The 18,946-nt window shown below is 37.1% G+C and overlaps 1 protein-coding gene and 1 long non-coding RNA gene across 3 annotated transcripts in view; one reads left to right on the top strand and one right to left on the bottom strand.

The window, feature by feature from the left end:
• The first annotated feature begins 784 nt into the window (after positions 1-784).
• On the top strand, positions 785-15,007 carry LOC116305951 (ras-related protein Rap-2a). Of its 2 annotated transcripts, none has more exons than XM_031715957.2 (5): positions 785-932; positions 4,879-5,401; positions 6,692-6,748; positions 13,384-13,457; positions 13,669-15,007. In XM_031715957.2, exons 2-5 carry the CDS (start codon positions 5,038-5,040, stop codon positions 14,113-14,115), a joined length of 942 nt encoding a protein of 313 aa, XP_031571817.1. In that variant the 5' UTR covers positions 785-932; positions 4,879-5,037; the 3' UTR covers positions 14,116-15,007. The 2 variants fall into 2 exon arrangements, with proteins under 2 accessions (XP_031571817.1, XP_031571818.1); XM_031715958.2 differs by lacking the exon at positions 785-932 and adding an exon at positions 4,549-4,716.
• Positions 14,217-18,946, bottom strand: part of LOC116305953 (uncharacterized) — a 29,422-nt gene continuing 24,692 nt past the window's right edge. Inside the window, exon 4 of the long non-coding RNA XR_004198210.2 lies at positions 14,217-14,357. This is a non-coding gene — a long non-coding RNA (uncharacterized LOC116305953). The remainder of the gene's footprint in view (positions 14,358-18,946) is intronic.

Below are 18,946 nucleotides of genomic sequence, written 5' to 3'. Positions count from 1 at the left end.
TTGACAATAGTGTATACTATACATTCAGGACATCAGGTATTAGATAACACGCACGCACATGATTATGAATAACAGACGTTGAATACCTGTTCGTTTTTATAAGCATTTAGCGAGGTAAACTCGTGTTGTAGAAAAAATATTGTTTTTTGATAGAGCTTTTTTTAAAAGTCATTTGGGTTAGGTATGAGTTACGTGACCAGGGGGATGGAGTTGTGGTAGAAGAGGGGGGTGGGGTGGGGAGGGGTTTTTGAATGGAAGAGATGAGAGGTAAAGGTACTGAAGCCAATGGGTTGTGTTTACTAATCAATAGAGCCAACATGGCGAATAGACACGGTTTTTGTCGTGAGAGCGAAAGTGAAGGAAGCGAAATTAATTTATTATTCACGAGGACCTATGGTAAGCGTGCGTGGAAACAATCCTTAAGGTCATTGGCCTCTAAAATTATTTGAAGAGCCACCGAACAGAGCTTAGAATTTAATTTGCAGCTGCATAAGTTGCTTGATATACTGCGAGGAGCGACTCAATTTGATACCTTACAACCGCAGTACAAAAATATAGATAATAAATATACTCACATACAGAGCTTAGGATCGTACACCTCCCCCGTTAGTGCCCTTTGGTGGGGGTGAGGGATAGGGGAGGGGAGGGGGGTGAAATGTAACTTTAGTTTGTTTATGAATTTTTATAGTAATTTATTGCTTTGGCTATAATTAGCTTATGATATCATCGCAAGAAACCTTAAGATATCTTGATTAACTGACAGACCAGAACCTGACCAAAACAGAAGAGACTGTAGCCCCTGACCAGTCAGAGTTCCTGGGAAAATATATCAATCATTCTGTACGTCGCGGAAACGAATTCCGATAGATTTAATCTCCACAGTGAACATCAGTGGGGCTGGTATTACGAAAGAACTCAGTGCAGCTTCAAAGGTTTGTGAATCGAATTTTATGAAGACTTTTACTAAGTGTCTTTTGACTTCAGTTCTGTAACCTTGCAATTGGCAGCTTTGGTTTCTATCAAAGAAACAAAATTGCTAACTCAAAAAATGTTGATTGTGAAAGCAAAAACCAAAAAAATAACATTAAGTCTGAAGTTGTAGTCTGGGTTGAAGAAAGATTGAGGATGCTCTAAGAGGGTTAGCCAAGACTGACTCATTCTACTGGTCTACATTCTACCATTATATCAGAGTCAACAATATCGCTTGTTAAAACAGCATACATCTGTAAACTAGAGAAAATCAAAAAAGGTATTACGAATGACTAAATTGAATTCTGGTACTGCATCAGTAGTAAGATAACGCCACGTTTCTTCAACATATTTAATGCATTTTTGCGCATATTTTTTTCTTTTCCTTGCGCAGAAGCCGGAATAAAATGATTACTCATACTATAGATCTAATCTTAGCGTGTTTCCATGATTCGAAATAATGATTTTCAACATTTAAAACCTTTAGACTCTTAGAAACTTGAGCTTGATTCTTCGCAGTTTTACACTCAATACGTGTCGCGCGCGAGATTTAATCAAGATACTATGCAGAGTACTAAAGATTTACCAATAATAACATAAACAAATGCGAAGCTTAGTTCAGGTATTATGCTTAATTGATATCATTACATTTACTGGTATATTGAAATATTGAAGTGTGCGTATCTTCCTGGAAATGGTATTTGCAATGTCTATGATGATAGTTTCATCGGAAGTTTCGGCCCGGAGTTTCGGTTGAGGAGTTTTGTTTATATCATGACGTCCGTCATTTACTGGCACATTGCCATATCAAAGTATGGTTATCTTCCTGGAAATGGTACCAAATAGTTGCATCAACAGGTACTGACAATAGACCCCTTGCCGGCAGTACGTCCAAATGCAGCTCAATTTGGAGGGACATAACAATAGGTTTCCAATTCTCATGAGATTGAAATTCTTTTGTTTTGTCCTCCAAATAGAGCTGCCTTGACGTCACATGCAAGGGGTCTATATATAAGACAGATCGAGTACTTGGTTGTGTGTAGTTTTGAAGGACAGTTGTATTCGGTAACTCGATAATTGGAAGATTACACTAACGATATATAAACATTGGCTTAGATAAATATTGATGTATATTTTTCCTACAACTTTTGCTCGATCGATCATTAGTTGGTTTCATGGTCTAGAATACTTAGAGAGGTCATCAAGTCTATTATGCCCAGCCCATTTCTTGACCTGTAGCGACTCAAAAGTATCGATAACACCCAACCAAATGACGTCGCTAAACTCACACATAAACACATTAACTGGTACTTAGGTTATCGATAAGATTCAGGGAAAGGCCGCGGTTATAACTAGTGCAGGTCAATAGCGTCTGGAAGCAAGCCAGCGAGTGATAGAGGAAATTAAGGGAAGGAAATGAAAATGGATGGATGGATGAATGTGTGTGTGTGTGTGTGTGTGTGTGTGTGTGTGTGTGTGTGTGTGTGTGTGTGTGTGTGTGTGTGTGTGTATGTGTGTCAGGTAGAAAGTAATGGAGTCTGACGGAGGTGGAATTTGGAAGAAACACTATCTTTACTATCGTCATCAATCCCTACTAAAAACCAAGTTTAGGCAGTTGACACACGCACGTACAATACAATACAATACAATAAACTTTATTTAAGGAGGGTGACACAATTAACCCAGAGAGTTATTTAACACGTGGCCCTCACGTAGCGCACATATATGCCCACGTATCATTAGTACGTTCATCACACTTTGTTTAGTTTATTAGTCATGACCATCTGTCTGTGATCTATCCGTGTGTATTCCCGTGTACCCCAAAATGAATAGCATTAGAGGTATCCTCTTGTCAGCTTGGCTGCCCTCTGACACCCTAGAGTTGGTTTGCCTTAAAAAAATACCCTCTTTACTCTCTAATAATCTCTAATAATCCGCTGGACGCGCGGCCAGTCATTATGCATGCGCAGTCATCAATGACAATCTAAGATACTTTTGCAGTGCAATCCATGATACTCCAGCTACTTTTTGCTCTCGGTTTTTGTCATGCCTGTTTAACTTATAACTTGTTACCCAAGGCTTTATATATCTTCATCGCTATTTAATATACCTCGGATAACCTTGAGACACATATATAACCTCGACATTTTAGGCGTAAAACGATACTAGTCATATGTATGAACTAGTTTTATAGCATGCTTCGCGTAAGTGCGGTAAACGAGATTGGCCTCTGCGGTAAATTTCAGAAAAGTCTTAGACTGACTTTTCAAATGTGGTTTTGTTAATTATTGTTGCTGCGGTTTGTTGGAGAGGAACATGACGATGATGATATTGATGGTTCTACTACTTTTGTTGTTTAGTGATGGTATTTGTTTATATGATTTGTTCGGTTTGTCTTACATCCTCAAACTAAATTCACTATAATAATTAAGAGATCTTCAAACACATAAGCTAAAGAGCCAACGGTAACCGCAGGCACGCCGATGGCGAACGATTCTTTCATCGATTGGCTAAGTTAGCCAAGGAGCCATGGCGCAGGACACGAAGGAGCTGTGAATCCTTCGTCTAACAACAATACGTTTCTCTCGTGCCTACAAAGCATTGCTCAGGAAATATTCTATGCAGTACCAAGTTATCCGGCTGTTCTCTAACAGTGACATATCATCGGTAAGGTTAAAGTCGCGAAGAAGATTACGTTATATCGAATGGACCAATTTTTAAAGAATAATGAAAAGTTAGCTACAATATTAAAACCGTAAACAAAAATATCGAGTACATAATAAAAGCGAAAGTACAACATTTTACTTTTTTTGTCTTGTATTTATAAGCAGGGATTACTACAGCTAGAGAATTCCGGTAAAATTGACAACCACTTATGGCTGAGAGGTCAGCGAAATAAATGAGTGCGCTAAAAAGTTTTTTAAGATCTTGTACGCGCGCGTCTAATTTTACATTGATCTTATAGATAATTATTTTTACCTGGATGGAGTGTGGATGTTCGTGACTTGGCTACCACGTTTGCTCAAATTCTCTTATCGGTAATCAAATCTAGGTGATAATTAATTGCAAATTTAGTGCTAATGAAATTAAAGTCGTAAAAGAATTAATTGTGTACAAAGAGTTTACGATGTACATTTAAATTGTGACTTTTTTTTTTTTTTTTTTTTTTTTTATTTTGGAAGTTTAGAAATGAGTTTCAAAAATTAAGTATGGGCTAGAAATTGAAACACAAGGTGAAATATGAAATAAAAATAGAAAATTTCGAATGAAGTCAACCTTACGTAAATGTTGTGCGATGTACTAATAGTTTGACTATGCCGACAAAAGGAGAGTTTTATAATTAGCTATTATGTTTTAAGGAATATTTAGATAAAATCAACACACAACAAGGGCTATAAAGAGCCCGACTTGCGATATCGGACTGAATTACTTTTGACTTTTTTCGAGCTGTCAAAAGAAAAAAATTCGGTTCAAACCCTGCCGACACGAATATGAAGGATTCCATTAGTTCATGGTCTGTACAGCGCGATTGTCATGGAGGCCGGATGTTGCAAGGAAAATATAAAGAGTTTTGTTTAAATAGCTCGTAGCCATGTAGTCTCCAGCCATTTCGATGACCCCTGGGCGTTTTCTGTTAATAATACTTTGATCAAAGAAATTAATGATTCGTGATGGTTTTAAAAGTCAGGGTGTCTTGGCGGATTTGGTCGGGTTCGAGACCCTGGAAGGATGGATTGATTTCATGGGGTATTTTGTTTGTTTGATCTTACTATAGATTGCCATGGTTTGATGTAGTTTGACTCTGTAAACATCATTTAGCTCTCATTGGTTGATCAAGGCTGACAGTCAACTCAGTCGCAGCGCATGTAGCGAAAACCTCGATCTTCACTCATTTAATTTTCATCCTAGGAATCAGATATCGTAGATCGTGTGTCAAAGCTTGAATTGAATACGGTAAACAGTACGTATTTATTGCAACCACTTGCCGTCCGAGGAGCTTAATTTTCATATCATATGACGATGACCCGAGGCCGAAGTAATATTTAACGCCAACTAACATTGATCTCAATGTCGAGAAGAGATCCCGAGGCGACAAATCGCTTCTTCAGTGCTTCAGTCATGAGAGAACAACAGCAGCAGCAACACATCAGCGGCTTCCCTCAAAACACCCTGTCTCTATCAAGACGACATAGTAGTCTCTCTACCAACGGTACAAAAGAAAAATCAAGTCATGATAGAACGCAAAGAAGTAATAGTGTGAGTACAGTTGTCCAACCACATGGTAGTGGTAGTATTCCATTGCGGTGTTCTTTCGACGCGTCTAAGAGACGACCTAGTCTCGCAATCGCCTCTAAGCCCAAGGATTCCTCAAGCAATCCGTTGGAACAGTATTCTTTAGTGGTACTTGGTGTTGGAGGCGTTGGCAAAACAGGTAAGCATTCAACATTTTTATTGTTAGAAGAACTCTGTCAAAGAACCGGAAAACGGTAGCCTTCAGTTGACAATACATTTTGTCTCTAATAATGACTATAGATCGTACTTTGTGCATTAAGAAGCAATTAGAATACGCATACCTAAAGTTATTCGAGTCTAAATCTCGATAGGTCGTCCCTAAGATTTCTTATATGCTCCAGTTTTAGGTCAACGTGAAAGATCGTTTCGATTCGCACGATTTATCAACATTCGCTCACGGCTACAAAACATTTGACACTAACATTTTTTAAATGGTTAATTGGTTTGAAAACCTGAACTAAAAAAATCTATTCAATTCAAAAGGTCGAACTACCTCACCTAAAAGCTAGAGATAATTGAAGAGTAATTGTTTCAAAGGTCTCTCGTTTAAAGGTGAAAATGCGTAAATATCATCACTGATATTACAAGTGAGTTGTTTTCCTCATCTAGCATACTTTGCATTTAGATTCAAAAACTCCCTGATAACTCGAGCTAATCACTTCTCTCGTTTCAATTTTTTTCTTATCGCGAATCATGTACTTTTCGTACGAGCTGTTAAGTACAGTAATAAGTGACAATGACAGCGGCGTGTTCAATTAACACGTTTACTATATTATCACGAGAACTTGAATGAAGAGTTCTTGGTAATTATCTAAGTATGGTCGCAGTGAATGTCAACATACATCGAGCCAAGATGAAAAACCCTGTCATTTTTTTATAGCTCCATTCTCTTTCCTCTTTTACTCTTTCCTGTAATCAAATCCCTGTAAACTCTAAGCAATTAGAGTTAATATGTTGAAGTTGACTCAGTTGTACCGACGTAGTGAGTGACTCTTCATTTGAAGGCTACTCTTACCCGCGTTTTATCAGATCGCAATGCTCTTTTCATTCCGTATGGTCTTTATCTTACCAGTCAGTTTAGGAATCAACTCTTAATTCTACATCAAGTTGTCAAGTTTTTTTGTCATAAAAAAGGAAAAGACAAAAAATCCTAAAATTGTACGTAAATTCGTCTTTTTAATCTTTGTTTAATTGCATTGTTTTTCGAGTTTATCTTGAGTAAAAAATGGATTTTTGATTTTTGGTCTATTTACTAATTAAACCCGGAGTAGATGAGCTTCAAAAAGCTTTTCTATTCATGTCGTGAAGTCAAACTCTTTTGAATGAGAGACTAAGAAACTCGACTCGCATTGTTTGAATAGGCACTAGTTTTAACTCAATTACTTTAGCCATGGATTAGTATGACTGACGTTTATTGCTATTTTTACAGCACTCGTCGTGCGATATGTCACTGGACGATTCTTGCACGAGTATGATCCAACATTAGGTGAGTATTGTAGTGTTATTATCATTATCGTCACCATCATAATCGTTGGCCGCATCACCATCATCAATCATCATTACCAACATCATCAACACGATTATTACCATCATCAACTATATTCGCAATCACCATCATCACCATTACCACAATCCCTAACATCATCATCATCATCACCATCATCACCATCATCATCAACACAGTTATCATCATCACCATCATTTCCATCATCATCATCTCAATTATCACCATCAACACCATCATCATCAACGTAGTTATCATCATCACCATCATTTCCATCATCATCATCTCAATTATCACCATCAACACCATCATCATCAACGTAGTTATCATCATCACCATAATTTCCATCATCGTCATCTCAATTATCACCATCTTCTTCACTATGTAATGTTCAGAATAATTAATTTCCTTAATTTTTTAAAACATTAATCAATGCTTATTAAAACCCTTTACACCTTATCAACAATCCTTGCAGATAAAAGCCAATAATGAATAGTCAATTAACAGGCATAATTAATTTATTCAATTAAAAATAATTTCTGAAAAATATTTTTTCTTGCGAGCCACTTATTGGAATCAAAGCCCCCGCCTTCTAATTAGGACTCAGCATGGACATTGCATTTTATCTATCTTTAGGAGTGGGTGGTATATATTTTGTACTCGGACCAGACTGACTATTTAAAGTAGAATATTTAAAAGTTAACGTATTTAAGTTGTGCTCAAGGTCTTGTTTTCTGTTGTCAATGCAATTTGATTTTCGTTTGGCGTGATGTTTGTCGAGTCTAAACGACATCTCGGAAGTCTGCCCGCCTTATGTCAGGATCGAATGTCAACTTCAGATTATTTAATATCGGGTCCTAAATCACATTCGGACAAAAGAAAACAGAATATAAAGCGTTCAGAACTTTTTTTATTATATTCTTTTTACAACACTGTCCAAACCTTAGGTTCAATGTTTTAGCCAACACAGTTCTTTAGATTACTCCGGTAAAGGAGGAGGTAGGAACTTTGTTTTAGGGAGGGGGAGGGGGAGGGGGAGGGGGAGGGGGAGGGGGAGGGGGAGGGGGAGGGGGATGGGGAGGGGGAGGGAGGAACTTCAGGGAACTTCTCATCTTATCTCTTAGGGATATAGGTCATCGATTTGGTATCGTCCGACCACGCCCTTTAAAAAACAAAAATTTCTGGGATCTTTTAGAGGTATTTTTGAAATTTCCAACGAGCATGCCCGATGTTTTACTTCACCCCGTATCCCCCCCCCCTTCCCCCTGGTATTTTTACCCAAACAAAATAATGTAGTGTAGTTTTTTTTACTACAACGTGTTAAACTATGCGGGCGTAGACAGTATTACACGTAACGAGAGCGCTTCGACTTTCATAAATTTTGTTTTGTGACAACATTTAATTATAAGGATGTGTCTCGTTCATATGTAAATCAATACGGCAAAATGTGGATCATATTTATAAAGTACATTGGCCGGTTAAATAATCCCTATTTCCTTCCTTCCTAAAGTACTGCTGGACAATATATTTCCCTTTAATGCGATCGAGAAAATTTAAGTATGGTTTTGAATTTCAAAGAAATAAGACGGTAAAACGAGACGAATAGTCCCTTTCACCGTTCCCGGCGCCATCTTGAAAGGTAGCCGTGCCTTTGCATCGAAGCGAGACGAATGGTGAGCTTGCAATGATAGAGACCTTTTTTAACACCTTGGAACAATTATTCACATGTCTATCGATCATTGCAAGCACACCATTCGTCTCGCTTCGATGCAAAGGCACGGCTACCTTTCAAGATGGCGCTGGGAACTGTGAAGGGGACTTTTGAATTGATTAAACTGATTATTTCTTCAGCGATGAATTTCTTTTTTCTCTCTCTATTCTTTTCTTTTTCCCTTTCTTCCCTTGACTAACGCTTGCTCGAAAATTGGTTGAAAACATATTTGGATTTTTCTTCTTCTCAAACGTGCATGAAGGAAAGATTGATGTGTAAACAAGTCCGGGTCAAATCGTGTATCGCACATATTAAAAAAAACAACATTATAATTAGAAAGAGTGCCGGCTGTTGAATGAAGGATTTTAACCACAAAAGTGCCTCTATAAGTGTGTGTTTTCAACTAAGATTTTTTTCTAGTGTCTAGTCTGAAAATAAAGCACGAACTATAATTAAGAAAGGAAAGGAAAGGAAAGGAAAGGAAAGGAAAGGAAGAGAGAGAGATAATAAAAGGACAGATATGAAAACAGAAAGCCTCGGAGGAGACCTATTCCCAGTACGCTAAAAAGATTAGGTGAAAAAAGCCGGCCATGCTTCCATAATCATGACATATAAGTCAAGATAATAAATATCCTTTGACAAGTCGGTAAAGCAGCACCCCACAAGGCCCAAGCCCTGGATAACGGCCAATATAAATGGAAACAGCCTTACAAATCTCCCAGATTGTTTTGCTAAGATCAATTAGTGCTTTGCGTAACCTCTGTGTCGTAATAGCTTACACTCTGTAGTTTTGCGATCTGTCATGATGCTCCACGTTTAGCATGCCCTTTGGTCTTTTTTTGATGGTGAAAATTTTCGTCGATTCATCCAGTTTGTTTGCGTCTTCGTTCTGACTCATGCTTACTTTTAATTATTGGTGTCTAAGTTTCTGGAGGATACTTCTTTTAGTATCTGAGATTCGTTTTCATTCGCCTTTTTCGTATTTTTTGAAAGAACTCCAGAGCCCAGAGGACATTGTGAGACGAAGATACGATCAGTTAAATTAAGTAATTGGGTCGGCGCGACTACCACATAAAGTTTCTTTGACCCTTTTTGGGTTTTATATAATTAAATTAAACATCTTAGGGTCCAAAAAGAAATCTGTAAGGCTTTCTATTTAAAGATAGATACGATCAGTTACTTGTTTTATTGAATAATTGGGTCACGTGACTACCAGGTTACTCTCTGGTTGAGGTCTGTTCTTTAAACACATTTTCTTTGACCCTTTTTGCGTTTTTAAAACAGCTTAGGGTCCAAAAAGAAATCTGTAAGGCTTTCTATTTAAAGATAGATACGATCAGTTACTTGTTTTATTGAATAATTGGGTCACGTGACTACCAGGTTACTCTCTGGTTGAGGTCTGTTCTTTAAACACATTTTCTTTGACCCTTTTTGCGTTTTTAAAACAGCTTAGGGTCCAAAAAGAAATCTGTAAGGCTTTCTATTTAAAGATAGATACGATCAGTTACTTGTTTTATTGAATAATTGGGTCACGTGACTACCAGGTTACTGTCTGGTTGAGGTCTGTTCTTTAAACACATTTTCTTTGACCCTTTTTGCGTTTTTAAAACATCTTAGGGTCCAAAAAGAAATCTGTAAGGCTTTCTATTTAAAGATAGATACGATCAGTTACTTGTTTTATTGAATAATTGGGTCACGTGACTACCAGGTTACTCTCTGGTTGAGGTCTGTTCTTTAAACACATTTTCTATGACCCTTTTTGCGTTTTTAAAACAGCTTAGGGTCCAAAAAGAAATCTGTAAGGCTTTCTATTTAAAGATAGATACGATCAGTTACTTGTTTTATTGAATAATTGGGTCACGTGACTACCAGGTTACTCTCTGGTTGAGGTCTGTTCTTTAAACACATTTTCTATGACCCTTTTTGCGTTTTTAAAACAGCTTAGGGTCCAAAAAGAAATCTGTAAGGCTTTCTATTTAAAGATAGATACGATCAGTTTCTTGTTTTATTGAATAATTGCGTGACGTGACTACCAGGTTACTCTCTGGTTGAGGTCTGTTCTTTAAACACATTTTCTTTGACCCTTTTTGCGTTTTTAAAACATCTTAGGGTCCAAAAAGAAATCTGTAAGGCTTTCTATTTAAAGATAGATACGATCAGTTTCTTGTTTTATTGAATAATTGCGTGACGTGACTACCAGGGTACTGTCTGGTTGAGGTCTGTTCTTTAAACACATTTTCTTTGACCCTTTTTGCGTTTTTAAAACATCTTAGGGTCCAAAAAGAAATCTGTAAGGCTTTCTATTTAAAGATAGATACGATCAGTTTCTTGTTTTATTGAATAATTGCGTGACGTGACTACCAGGGTACTGTCTGGTTGAGGTCTGTTCTTTAAACACATTTTCTATGACACTTTTTGCGTTTTTAAAACACCTTAGGGTCCAAAAAGAAATCTGTAAGAGTTTAAATTTAAGACTATAGATACGTGACTACTAGGTTACTGTCTGGTAAGGGACATCTGGTTTGTTTGTTTGTTTGTTGTTGTTGTTGTTGTCGTTGTTTGTTTTTTTTTGGTTTTTTTTTGTTTTTTTGTTTGTTTTGTTTTGTTTTGTTTTTGGTTTTTGGTGTTTTTTTTTTGTTTTTTTTTTTTTTCTCTGTGTGTGTGTGGCTTTTTTGTGTGTGTTTTTTTGTGTTTTTTTGTTTTTGTTTTTGTTTTTGTTGTTGTTGTTGTTGTTGTTGTTTGTTTGGGTTTTTTTTACACAATTTATCTTTGACTCTCTTTGCGTTCAGTTTAAACAGCTTAGAGTCCAAAATAAAATCTGTAAGACTTTTCATTTAAGGCTATAGATACAATCAGTTTTATTTTATGGTCGGGTCGCGGACTATTTCCAGAATACCGCCTGAGTAGGTCCTATTTTTAACACATGTATTCTCCGACTTTCTTTATGTGTTTTAAACAGCTTCGAAAAAATTGTGAGAAAATCGGTCTGTGACCACTTCCAGTTTACATGTGCTATCGAACAGAGCCGACTGACAAGGGTGCGCATGTGACAGAAATATTCATTGCATTACCTTCCTGTCGATTGGGAAGATAACACAGGAACCGTCCCAATCTTCCTCTTCCGATTCTCATTCAAATTTGTATTCATGATATCCTAAAACAACATTGTGTTACGTTACAAACGTGTTACGTTTTGCGGAGGGAGGAAAACCGGAGAACCCGAAGAAAACCCCTCGAATCATGGGAGAGACCTAATAAACTAATCTACTAACATGAGATGCAAAGTCCAAGAATAGAAACTGGGACCTCAGGGGTACGAACGAAAAGCGCACAATGCGCTTGCCCAAAAACATAAAAATATTCTACTGAAGCTTGCCTAAGAATCGTTAACAATCTGTTTTCAAAATCCTATCGCTCAAAACTCCCAAGTTATTTTGTTTCTTGTTTATGAATGTACTATTAAAATGCAATGATCGTGTACAAAATCTAAATACGTCTAAATTTACGTCGTTTTCGCAAGGGTTTTCTAAGATGAGAGATAGTAGATACAATGAACACTAGAGATAACAGTGTTATCCAGCGATATTCAAGTGTTAGCGTCTCGATCTTGTCCTTAGGTGTTCATTTTTAATACGTTAGTGGGAATTACGGAAATCTGTGGTTGATGTGATATAAACCGCACATTGACCCGGGAGTGGAAGGCTATCGTTATTGGTCTGAAAGATTAAGAAGGAAAAATGATACAAGCTTATGGTCTTAATCTGTTTCTAAATTCTGTTGTATTATTAGGTATCATTAGTTCATAATAAACTAAAATAACCTGTCCGGCGTTTTTAATTCAGTTCTCAGCAGTTCTCTACAAGCTAGGTTATCTCAAATCACTATACACCTCTCGACCATTTAATTGCACATGAACCCTTCGGCGATAATTTCAGTACTGATGCTACAAGAAATAAATAGTTCAATCGTAATATATTTCTCGATTTGAGTAATGCGTCTTTAAGTTACGAAGGTTAATATGAACAAAGCCATCCCACCAGATATATACACACCTATTTCAAAAATCGTTGTCGGTTGGATATCTGAAATCAGAAATCTGAGACCGATTGGAATTGGGGGGGACCGAGTGTTTTCTCGTTAAAAAATTAATATACACTTACCAAGATAGTTTGCCAGCGCAGGTCATCGCTCAAAGTTAGTATATCAAGATATTAACTTTTTGCGAAATTCTTATTAAAACCACAAACAATTTACAACTAACAACCCACAATTCCTTTCGGTCTCAGATTTCTACTTCAGATTTACTCGGCGGTTGAATCATTATCACACAACTATAAGACACAGATGTTAGCCCTCAGGAGAGTTGAAGTCTGTTGCGCACGACCCTTCTTAGACAAACGACCTTACTTAGCGTTAATCTGATTAATACTGCGAGAAAGCCATAGCCAAGATCACGATATATTCCAAGTGTCACGTACGTAGTCGTTAGTTTGTCGTAGGGATAAGTCAACGATAATCGCGTGCGATATATATGTCGAAGTAATGTCGTAATAATGTCGTACATATCGTAACATTTAAATATCTTCTTATTGTTTTCCAAGTATTCAGTTATCCAATCACAACGGCGTATTTATATATGACGGCTACAGTACGGATACAGTTGGGATACAGTACGGCTACGAAAAGAATTGTACATTAATTAAACACCAGAGCAAAGAACTCAGGAAGTAAAATTTTTGGAATAAGATATTCAAAATATGTTAGCATGTACTTAGATAAGTTTCCAAATCTGCAACAAGTCTTAGTACTAAATAAATTATTGTCATTGTCATGTGAGGTGATTGAAAAAATTCTAGTAAAAGGTTTTAAATTTTGTGTCTAAATTATTCTATTTTTTCTTTTCCAGAAATGACATATGAAAAAGAATTACACATTGGAGAAAACTCAGTGTCTTTAGCTATTTTAGATACCGCTGGAAATGTAAGTATAATGCATAAAAACTAGAATATTTAGTTATAAATAAGTTTAATTCAGAAGCCGTAAAGAATCGAGATGAAATACAGACACATCCATCAAGATAAGTCTTGGAAGAGACCTAAAGGCACGTAGTTTTTGGAAAAGGCAACGGTTGCCATTGAATTTCGAGCATGCACAAAATGGTTTTATAACATATGGTTGATTTCCCTCCCAGGGTCAAGCATCGTACATTCAAGAAGGTGACGGTTTCATCGTTGTATACTCGATAACAGACTATTATAGCTTCGAAGTAGCGCGCCAGTTGATCAAGCTGATCAAAGAAGTGCGACGAACCGATGACATTTGCCAGGTACCTATTGTCCTGGTTGGGAACAAACGAGATTCAAGAAGAGGACGATCAGTGTCGAAGAACGAGGCCCGCGAAGTGGCTTCAGAGTACGGCTGTTCTCACTACGAGACGTCCGCCCTCACGAATCGTAATGTTCACGTAGTGTTCTATAACATGGTGTTCCAAGTAAGGTTCACTAAAGCATCGAATAGAGAATCTAAGAAGAGTCAGGCGTCACCTGCTGGTCCACATAACGGTTTCTTGAACTCTGTTAAACAGTTGTTTCATCCCGCTGGAAGAATGTCGTCCAGACGAGCCAGTTTACCGTCCTGAAGTCAGACCAACACCGTCGTTTCGTCATTCAGATGACGTCATCTTTGACCGTGACATCATCATTATAACTTCTTTGACGTCATTGCTCTCCATCTTCGCTGACGTCAACTTAATGATTGCTGTGATTAACAATGAAGCCACTTTGAATTATTCACAAGGAAAAGCATCACAATGGTTGACGTCACTGTTGCCATGGTAAACATGTGGCACCAAAAATGACGTGTGGTAGTTAATCCAAGTTTCTATAAAAAAGGGGGAAATTCTCTCAGTCAAAGCAAACGAGTTGTAGCCGACATTTAAGAGGTGATAAATATTTAGACCGTAGTTAGATATTGGCCTATGGCCTATCACTCAAACAGACCTTTTTCGAAAGTTTGTAAAATACCGCTGTGTTCCTTGTCTACAGATTCATTTACTCAGGGTTAGCCTCGAATCAATGTCAAAATATTGAAATGCCAAAGGTAAAGTAAAGAAGGCACAACCGCGACACAAACACTGAATTTGAAATTCAACAGACATCCACAATATTCCAACACATTAATGTTCTACGATAAAACGAGGCTAACCTTGCGTCGGTAAATGAATTCCTAGTTACATAGAACATCGGAAATTTTTTTACGAATTTGATAAAGGTCTCTAGAAACTGCCGGGACGGTATGAATAATACGGCCAACTCATGACCGGTATGGACAGGCGACCACTGTCTTCTAAAACTGAAATTTAAAGTTAAACTTAAGATGTAAAATATTCTTCCAGGAAAATGGACAAAAACAAAAACCATTCAAGTTGTGATAAACCGTTTAAATGGTTTGTAGAATTAGAAAAGGCTGTAGATAGTTCTAAACATTACCCTGTGTAAGTTAAAAGAGTAAAAGAAATCGAATCGCATATATATTTGTGTAAGTGGTACATTTAATTCAAGTAAATTAAAGTTTCGACACAAGACTAAGCACATAAAGAGCTTATTTAATATGAAACAAATATTAATTCCGAGGAAATGTAAAGTTAATGATGGTAGGGTAACAAAATGAGTCTATTGGCCTTTCCAAGGTTGCGTGGAAAACTGGTAACGAGTATGACGCGCGCTGAATCATGGGGCTGGTTGAGGAGTCGGCATATTTGCCATGTGGAAACTCTCTTGAAAAAACAGATAATTTCAATATTTTTGAAAGACAATATAGACCATATAAATTACGTTGAAAAGGTCTTTTTGTCCTAATTTTTCCGAATAGTTCCGAACTCGCGTTTAAATGACGTAGAGATCCCTTTCAAGTGCATTTTTAAAAGTGACATTATTAAGTTTTTTGAACTCCATAGGCCACATTAAAACCAATCCGGTGTTTTTGAGAAACGCTAAAAAGGCTTCCAACCAATATTAACAGCATCAATATGACCTGTAGAAAGCCTTTCAAATGCTTGTAAATGACATTAGAAAGGCTTCCTTATTTGTACTTTTAAAAGACAGAATTCCACTCGATACTTTGTGTATCCTACGCATTTTTTTTTTTTTATTAATATATTTTGCACACGTAAAAAAAGTCAAAATGACTCAGACTTCCTCAGTAGGGATTTTTTCCCAAAAAAAAGTCGTCTGATATTTCTCGATTGATTTCACTAAGACAATGAGTGGCAGCTCCTTAATTCGCACACGTTTATTAGTCTGACTCATTAACAAAGGAACAATTCACTAAGCAATATAATATCTTTGTTCGTTCCCTTTTTGATCAGGAGTTGGTTTTTGACGACTGTTTGCATGAGCAGTGACACCAAACAATGGTGGGAAAGTGTAAGCGACGGATTGAAGAGTAAATAACGTACTGTAACAACAGATCAGTATGAGGAGAATTTATGCGGGAGAGAAATATAGACATTTCTAATCGATTTTTTATTTTTTATTTGTTTATTTATTTTTATTAGATTTTTGATCCTTGGTTTCACAAAGAAAAGTGACTTTTCAAATTGAAAATCAAATCAAATCCAAGCTTACCAAAGTTTTTTTTATGATAAAGCCGGGATAAAAACAACGAAATATCATTTTTTGACACTAAAATGGCTTTCCACTGCGAACCAATCAAAAAGTGTAAAAAATGCTCACCAGCAAATCAAAATGCTTGAAAACGGAAAGCCATTTGTAGGTTGTTTTCCGCTTCTCAAAAAATCTCATATATTTCAAGGGAAATTTAATTCATTGCACTGGTGACAGGAGTATATGCCTGGATAAAGAAAAGGAGGGGGGTTGAAGGTTGCTAAAACGCCATGTGTTGAAGAGGAGATCAAGAGTTGACAATTATATGAGTCAGTAAACACTATAAAAAAAAAGATAGTGATGGAAACTGACTATAACTTGGTATTGTCGATTCTTTTGTTCACCAATAAACTCCTGAGAACTGTCTGTTAGTGATGAGCTTAAATGTCAACAGCTCGAGAAAACATTAACGCTTTTGATCTTAGCAATAAAGTAGCCAATCCGTTACTTAAATTAATTTGAAAGCACGTGCGAACGAGCTGCAATTAAATGGCTTCCCAATTGTTTTTGCACTCAAATGGTTTCCGAAATCTTTTGAAAAAAGATATATCTATCATTATTTTTACTTAGGATTTATTTTATCCCGTGGTGCGTGAAAAAGTCGATTGTTTATGATACCGATGATAAGCTGTATAAAAGGGCGTCGAGAAAGGGCCTCTATTAACTATGGTGGCACTCAAATGGCTTTTCATCTAAACCTAACAACAAAAGGAATAAAGTGACTAGCGGAAACCTTTGAGAGAAAACAGCGAAGGCATTTCATAGTACGTAAACCATTTGATAGTCCAGGTCCTATAGCATAAAAACACGTGCCAATTTAAAAACAGTTTCGCTTGTAAAGTTTTCTGTTTTCATGGAAAAATTTTATCAGCAAAGACAAATTCATGTTCCCGTTAACAAGATGCAAAAATTCATCTTGGTTTCCATACCCTGTGCGCAGTCGCACCAGGCACAATATGATCAGATGATCGCGGCTATTCTTGCAAACTTTCCCACTGAGAAATAAAAGCGCGCGTTATTCATATCGTACGTACGATCCTTTAGTAGCTCTCTATCAAGCAGTGCACATGAGGGGGGCCCGCCCCGCCGTGTGTCACCGCTACATGAAGTCCTCTAACATAAAAGCCCCCAGAACACGTGTAAATATGCTAAAATCATAAGTAATTTTAAAAAGGCAATTGAAATAGCCAGGGAGGTGGGCGTCAACTAGAGCAATCAACAAAATTGCTAGATGGGCTTCGGACCATTAAGCGCTGTTGTTTATAGTTTCTGACAAGGTGGGGTGCTATGATATCCTATCTTCAACCTTTATTAATTGCCAAGTCAGTTTGAATGAAACCGAAACATTTTTATGAAATGTCATGGATATATTAATTGTAAAAGGCAAAATGTTCTCGCTGTAGGAGGGCTGCGGTACGGTTAAACCCCAAGTGGTACAAGCTGAATTATATTAAGTATTATGAACTCATTTCATAAAAAATGATCTGAATGCAAAATTTTCTCTTCCTTTTAAAGCGGTTTCAACTAAAGCACTGCAAGGGTTTACTATTACATTTCACTGGTTTTCTCGTGCATAGGAAAGGTTTCCTAAAGTTGCACTGCAATGGTTTCCTATAGTACACTTAGTTGGGTTTTCAAATACACTGCAAAATGTTTGTATCCGACTGAAACATCGAAAGGCTTCACGGTTGTGCAGTAAAAGGGTTTCCGAATAAACGGAATTGATTTTGTTCAGTTTGATGATACATTGAAAAGGAATCTCAGTACTCCGATAGCTTTTCCTTGAATTTGAAAACGTTTACTCAAACACTTGGCTTTGCAGCTCATCAATGAACAATTTACACAGCATTGTTGAATGGTTTTCTAATAACAGCCACAAACAGGATATGGACCATTTTTGTGAGCTCATCCTACATTATGCATTCTTTCGAATCTTAATGAACTTTGAAACAACCTTTTAGACTAACAAGGCACGGCTAACTCACAGATTGAATTGAGATTAGCTTGTTATAGGTTTTGCGGAAGGAGGACTAAAAACCTGAGAACCCCGCGGAGAAAAAACTCCTCGAATAATGTAAGTTAAAAAACCGACAATAGTCATCGAAGTGTATCGATCGAGGCTTTTAGATTGAATTGAATTAGATTTTTTAATTAGAAAACAAGGTGTTCGCTTTACTGCAAACAATAGAAATAGAGATTGCAATTTATGAATAATGAATATAATACTCAGTACTAATGAAACTCTATCTGGCTAACATTTTGATTTATAACGATATGTTTACTTTATTTTATCCTGTTTAAAGTAGGGGGGTTTATGTTTACGGAACTGTTTATATCAACATGACAATTTTATCAAATCCTGCAGAAACAAACTCATGGCTGATCTAAGTCAGGGCATGGCTAACTCACAGATTGAACCCTGAAACAACCTCTGGGTTGATCTAAGTCAGGGCACGGCTAACTCACAGATTGAACAATGAAACACCCTCTGGGCTGATCTAAGTCAGGGCATGGCTAACTCACAGATCAAACCCTGAAACAACCTCTGGGTTGATCTAAGTCAGGGCACGGCTAACTCACAGATTGAACGCTGACAACCTCTTGGCTGATCTAAGTCAGTGCATGGCTAACTCACAGATTAAACGCTGATAACCTCTTGGCCGATCTAAGTCAGGGCATGGCTAACTCAGATTAAAAAGGGGATGAACGAATTGAATTGGTTTTTGTGGAGGGAGGAAAACTGGAGAACCCGAACAATGATCTTTGAATTAAGGGAGAGGCCTACTAATAAACTCTATTCACATT

This window comes from Actinia tenebrosa, unplaced genomic scaffold (assembly GCF_029948245.1).
Source record: "Actinia tenebrosa isolate PJP-AT-01 unplaced genomic scaffold, QUT_ActTen_1.0 PGA_scaffold0__85_contigs__length_37466705, whole genome shotgun sequence".
NCBI lineage: Eukaryota > Metazoa > Cnidaria > Anthozoa > Actiniaria > Actiniidae > Actinia > Actinia tenebrosa.
This window is presented reverse-complemented; position numbering and strand designations above follow the sequence as displayed.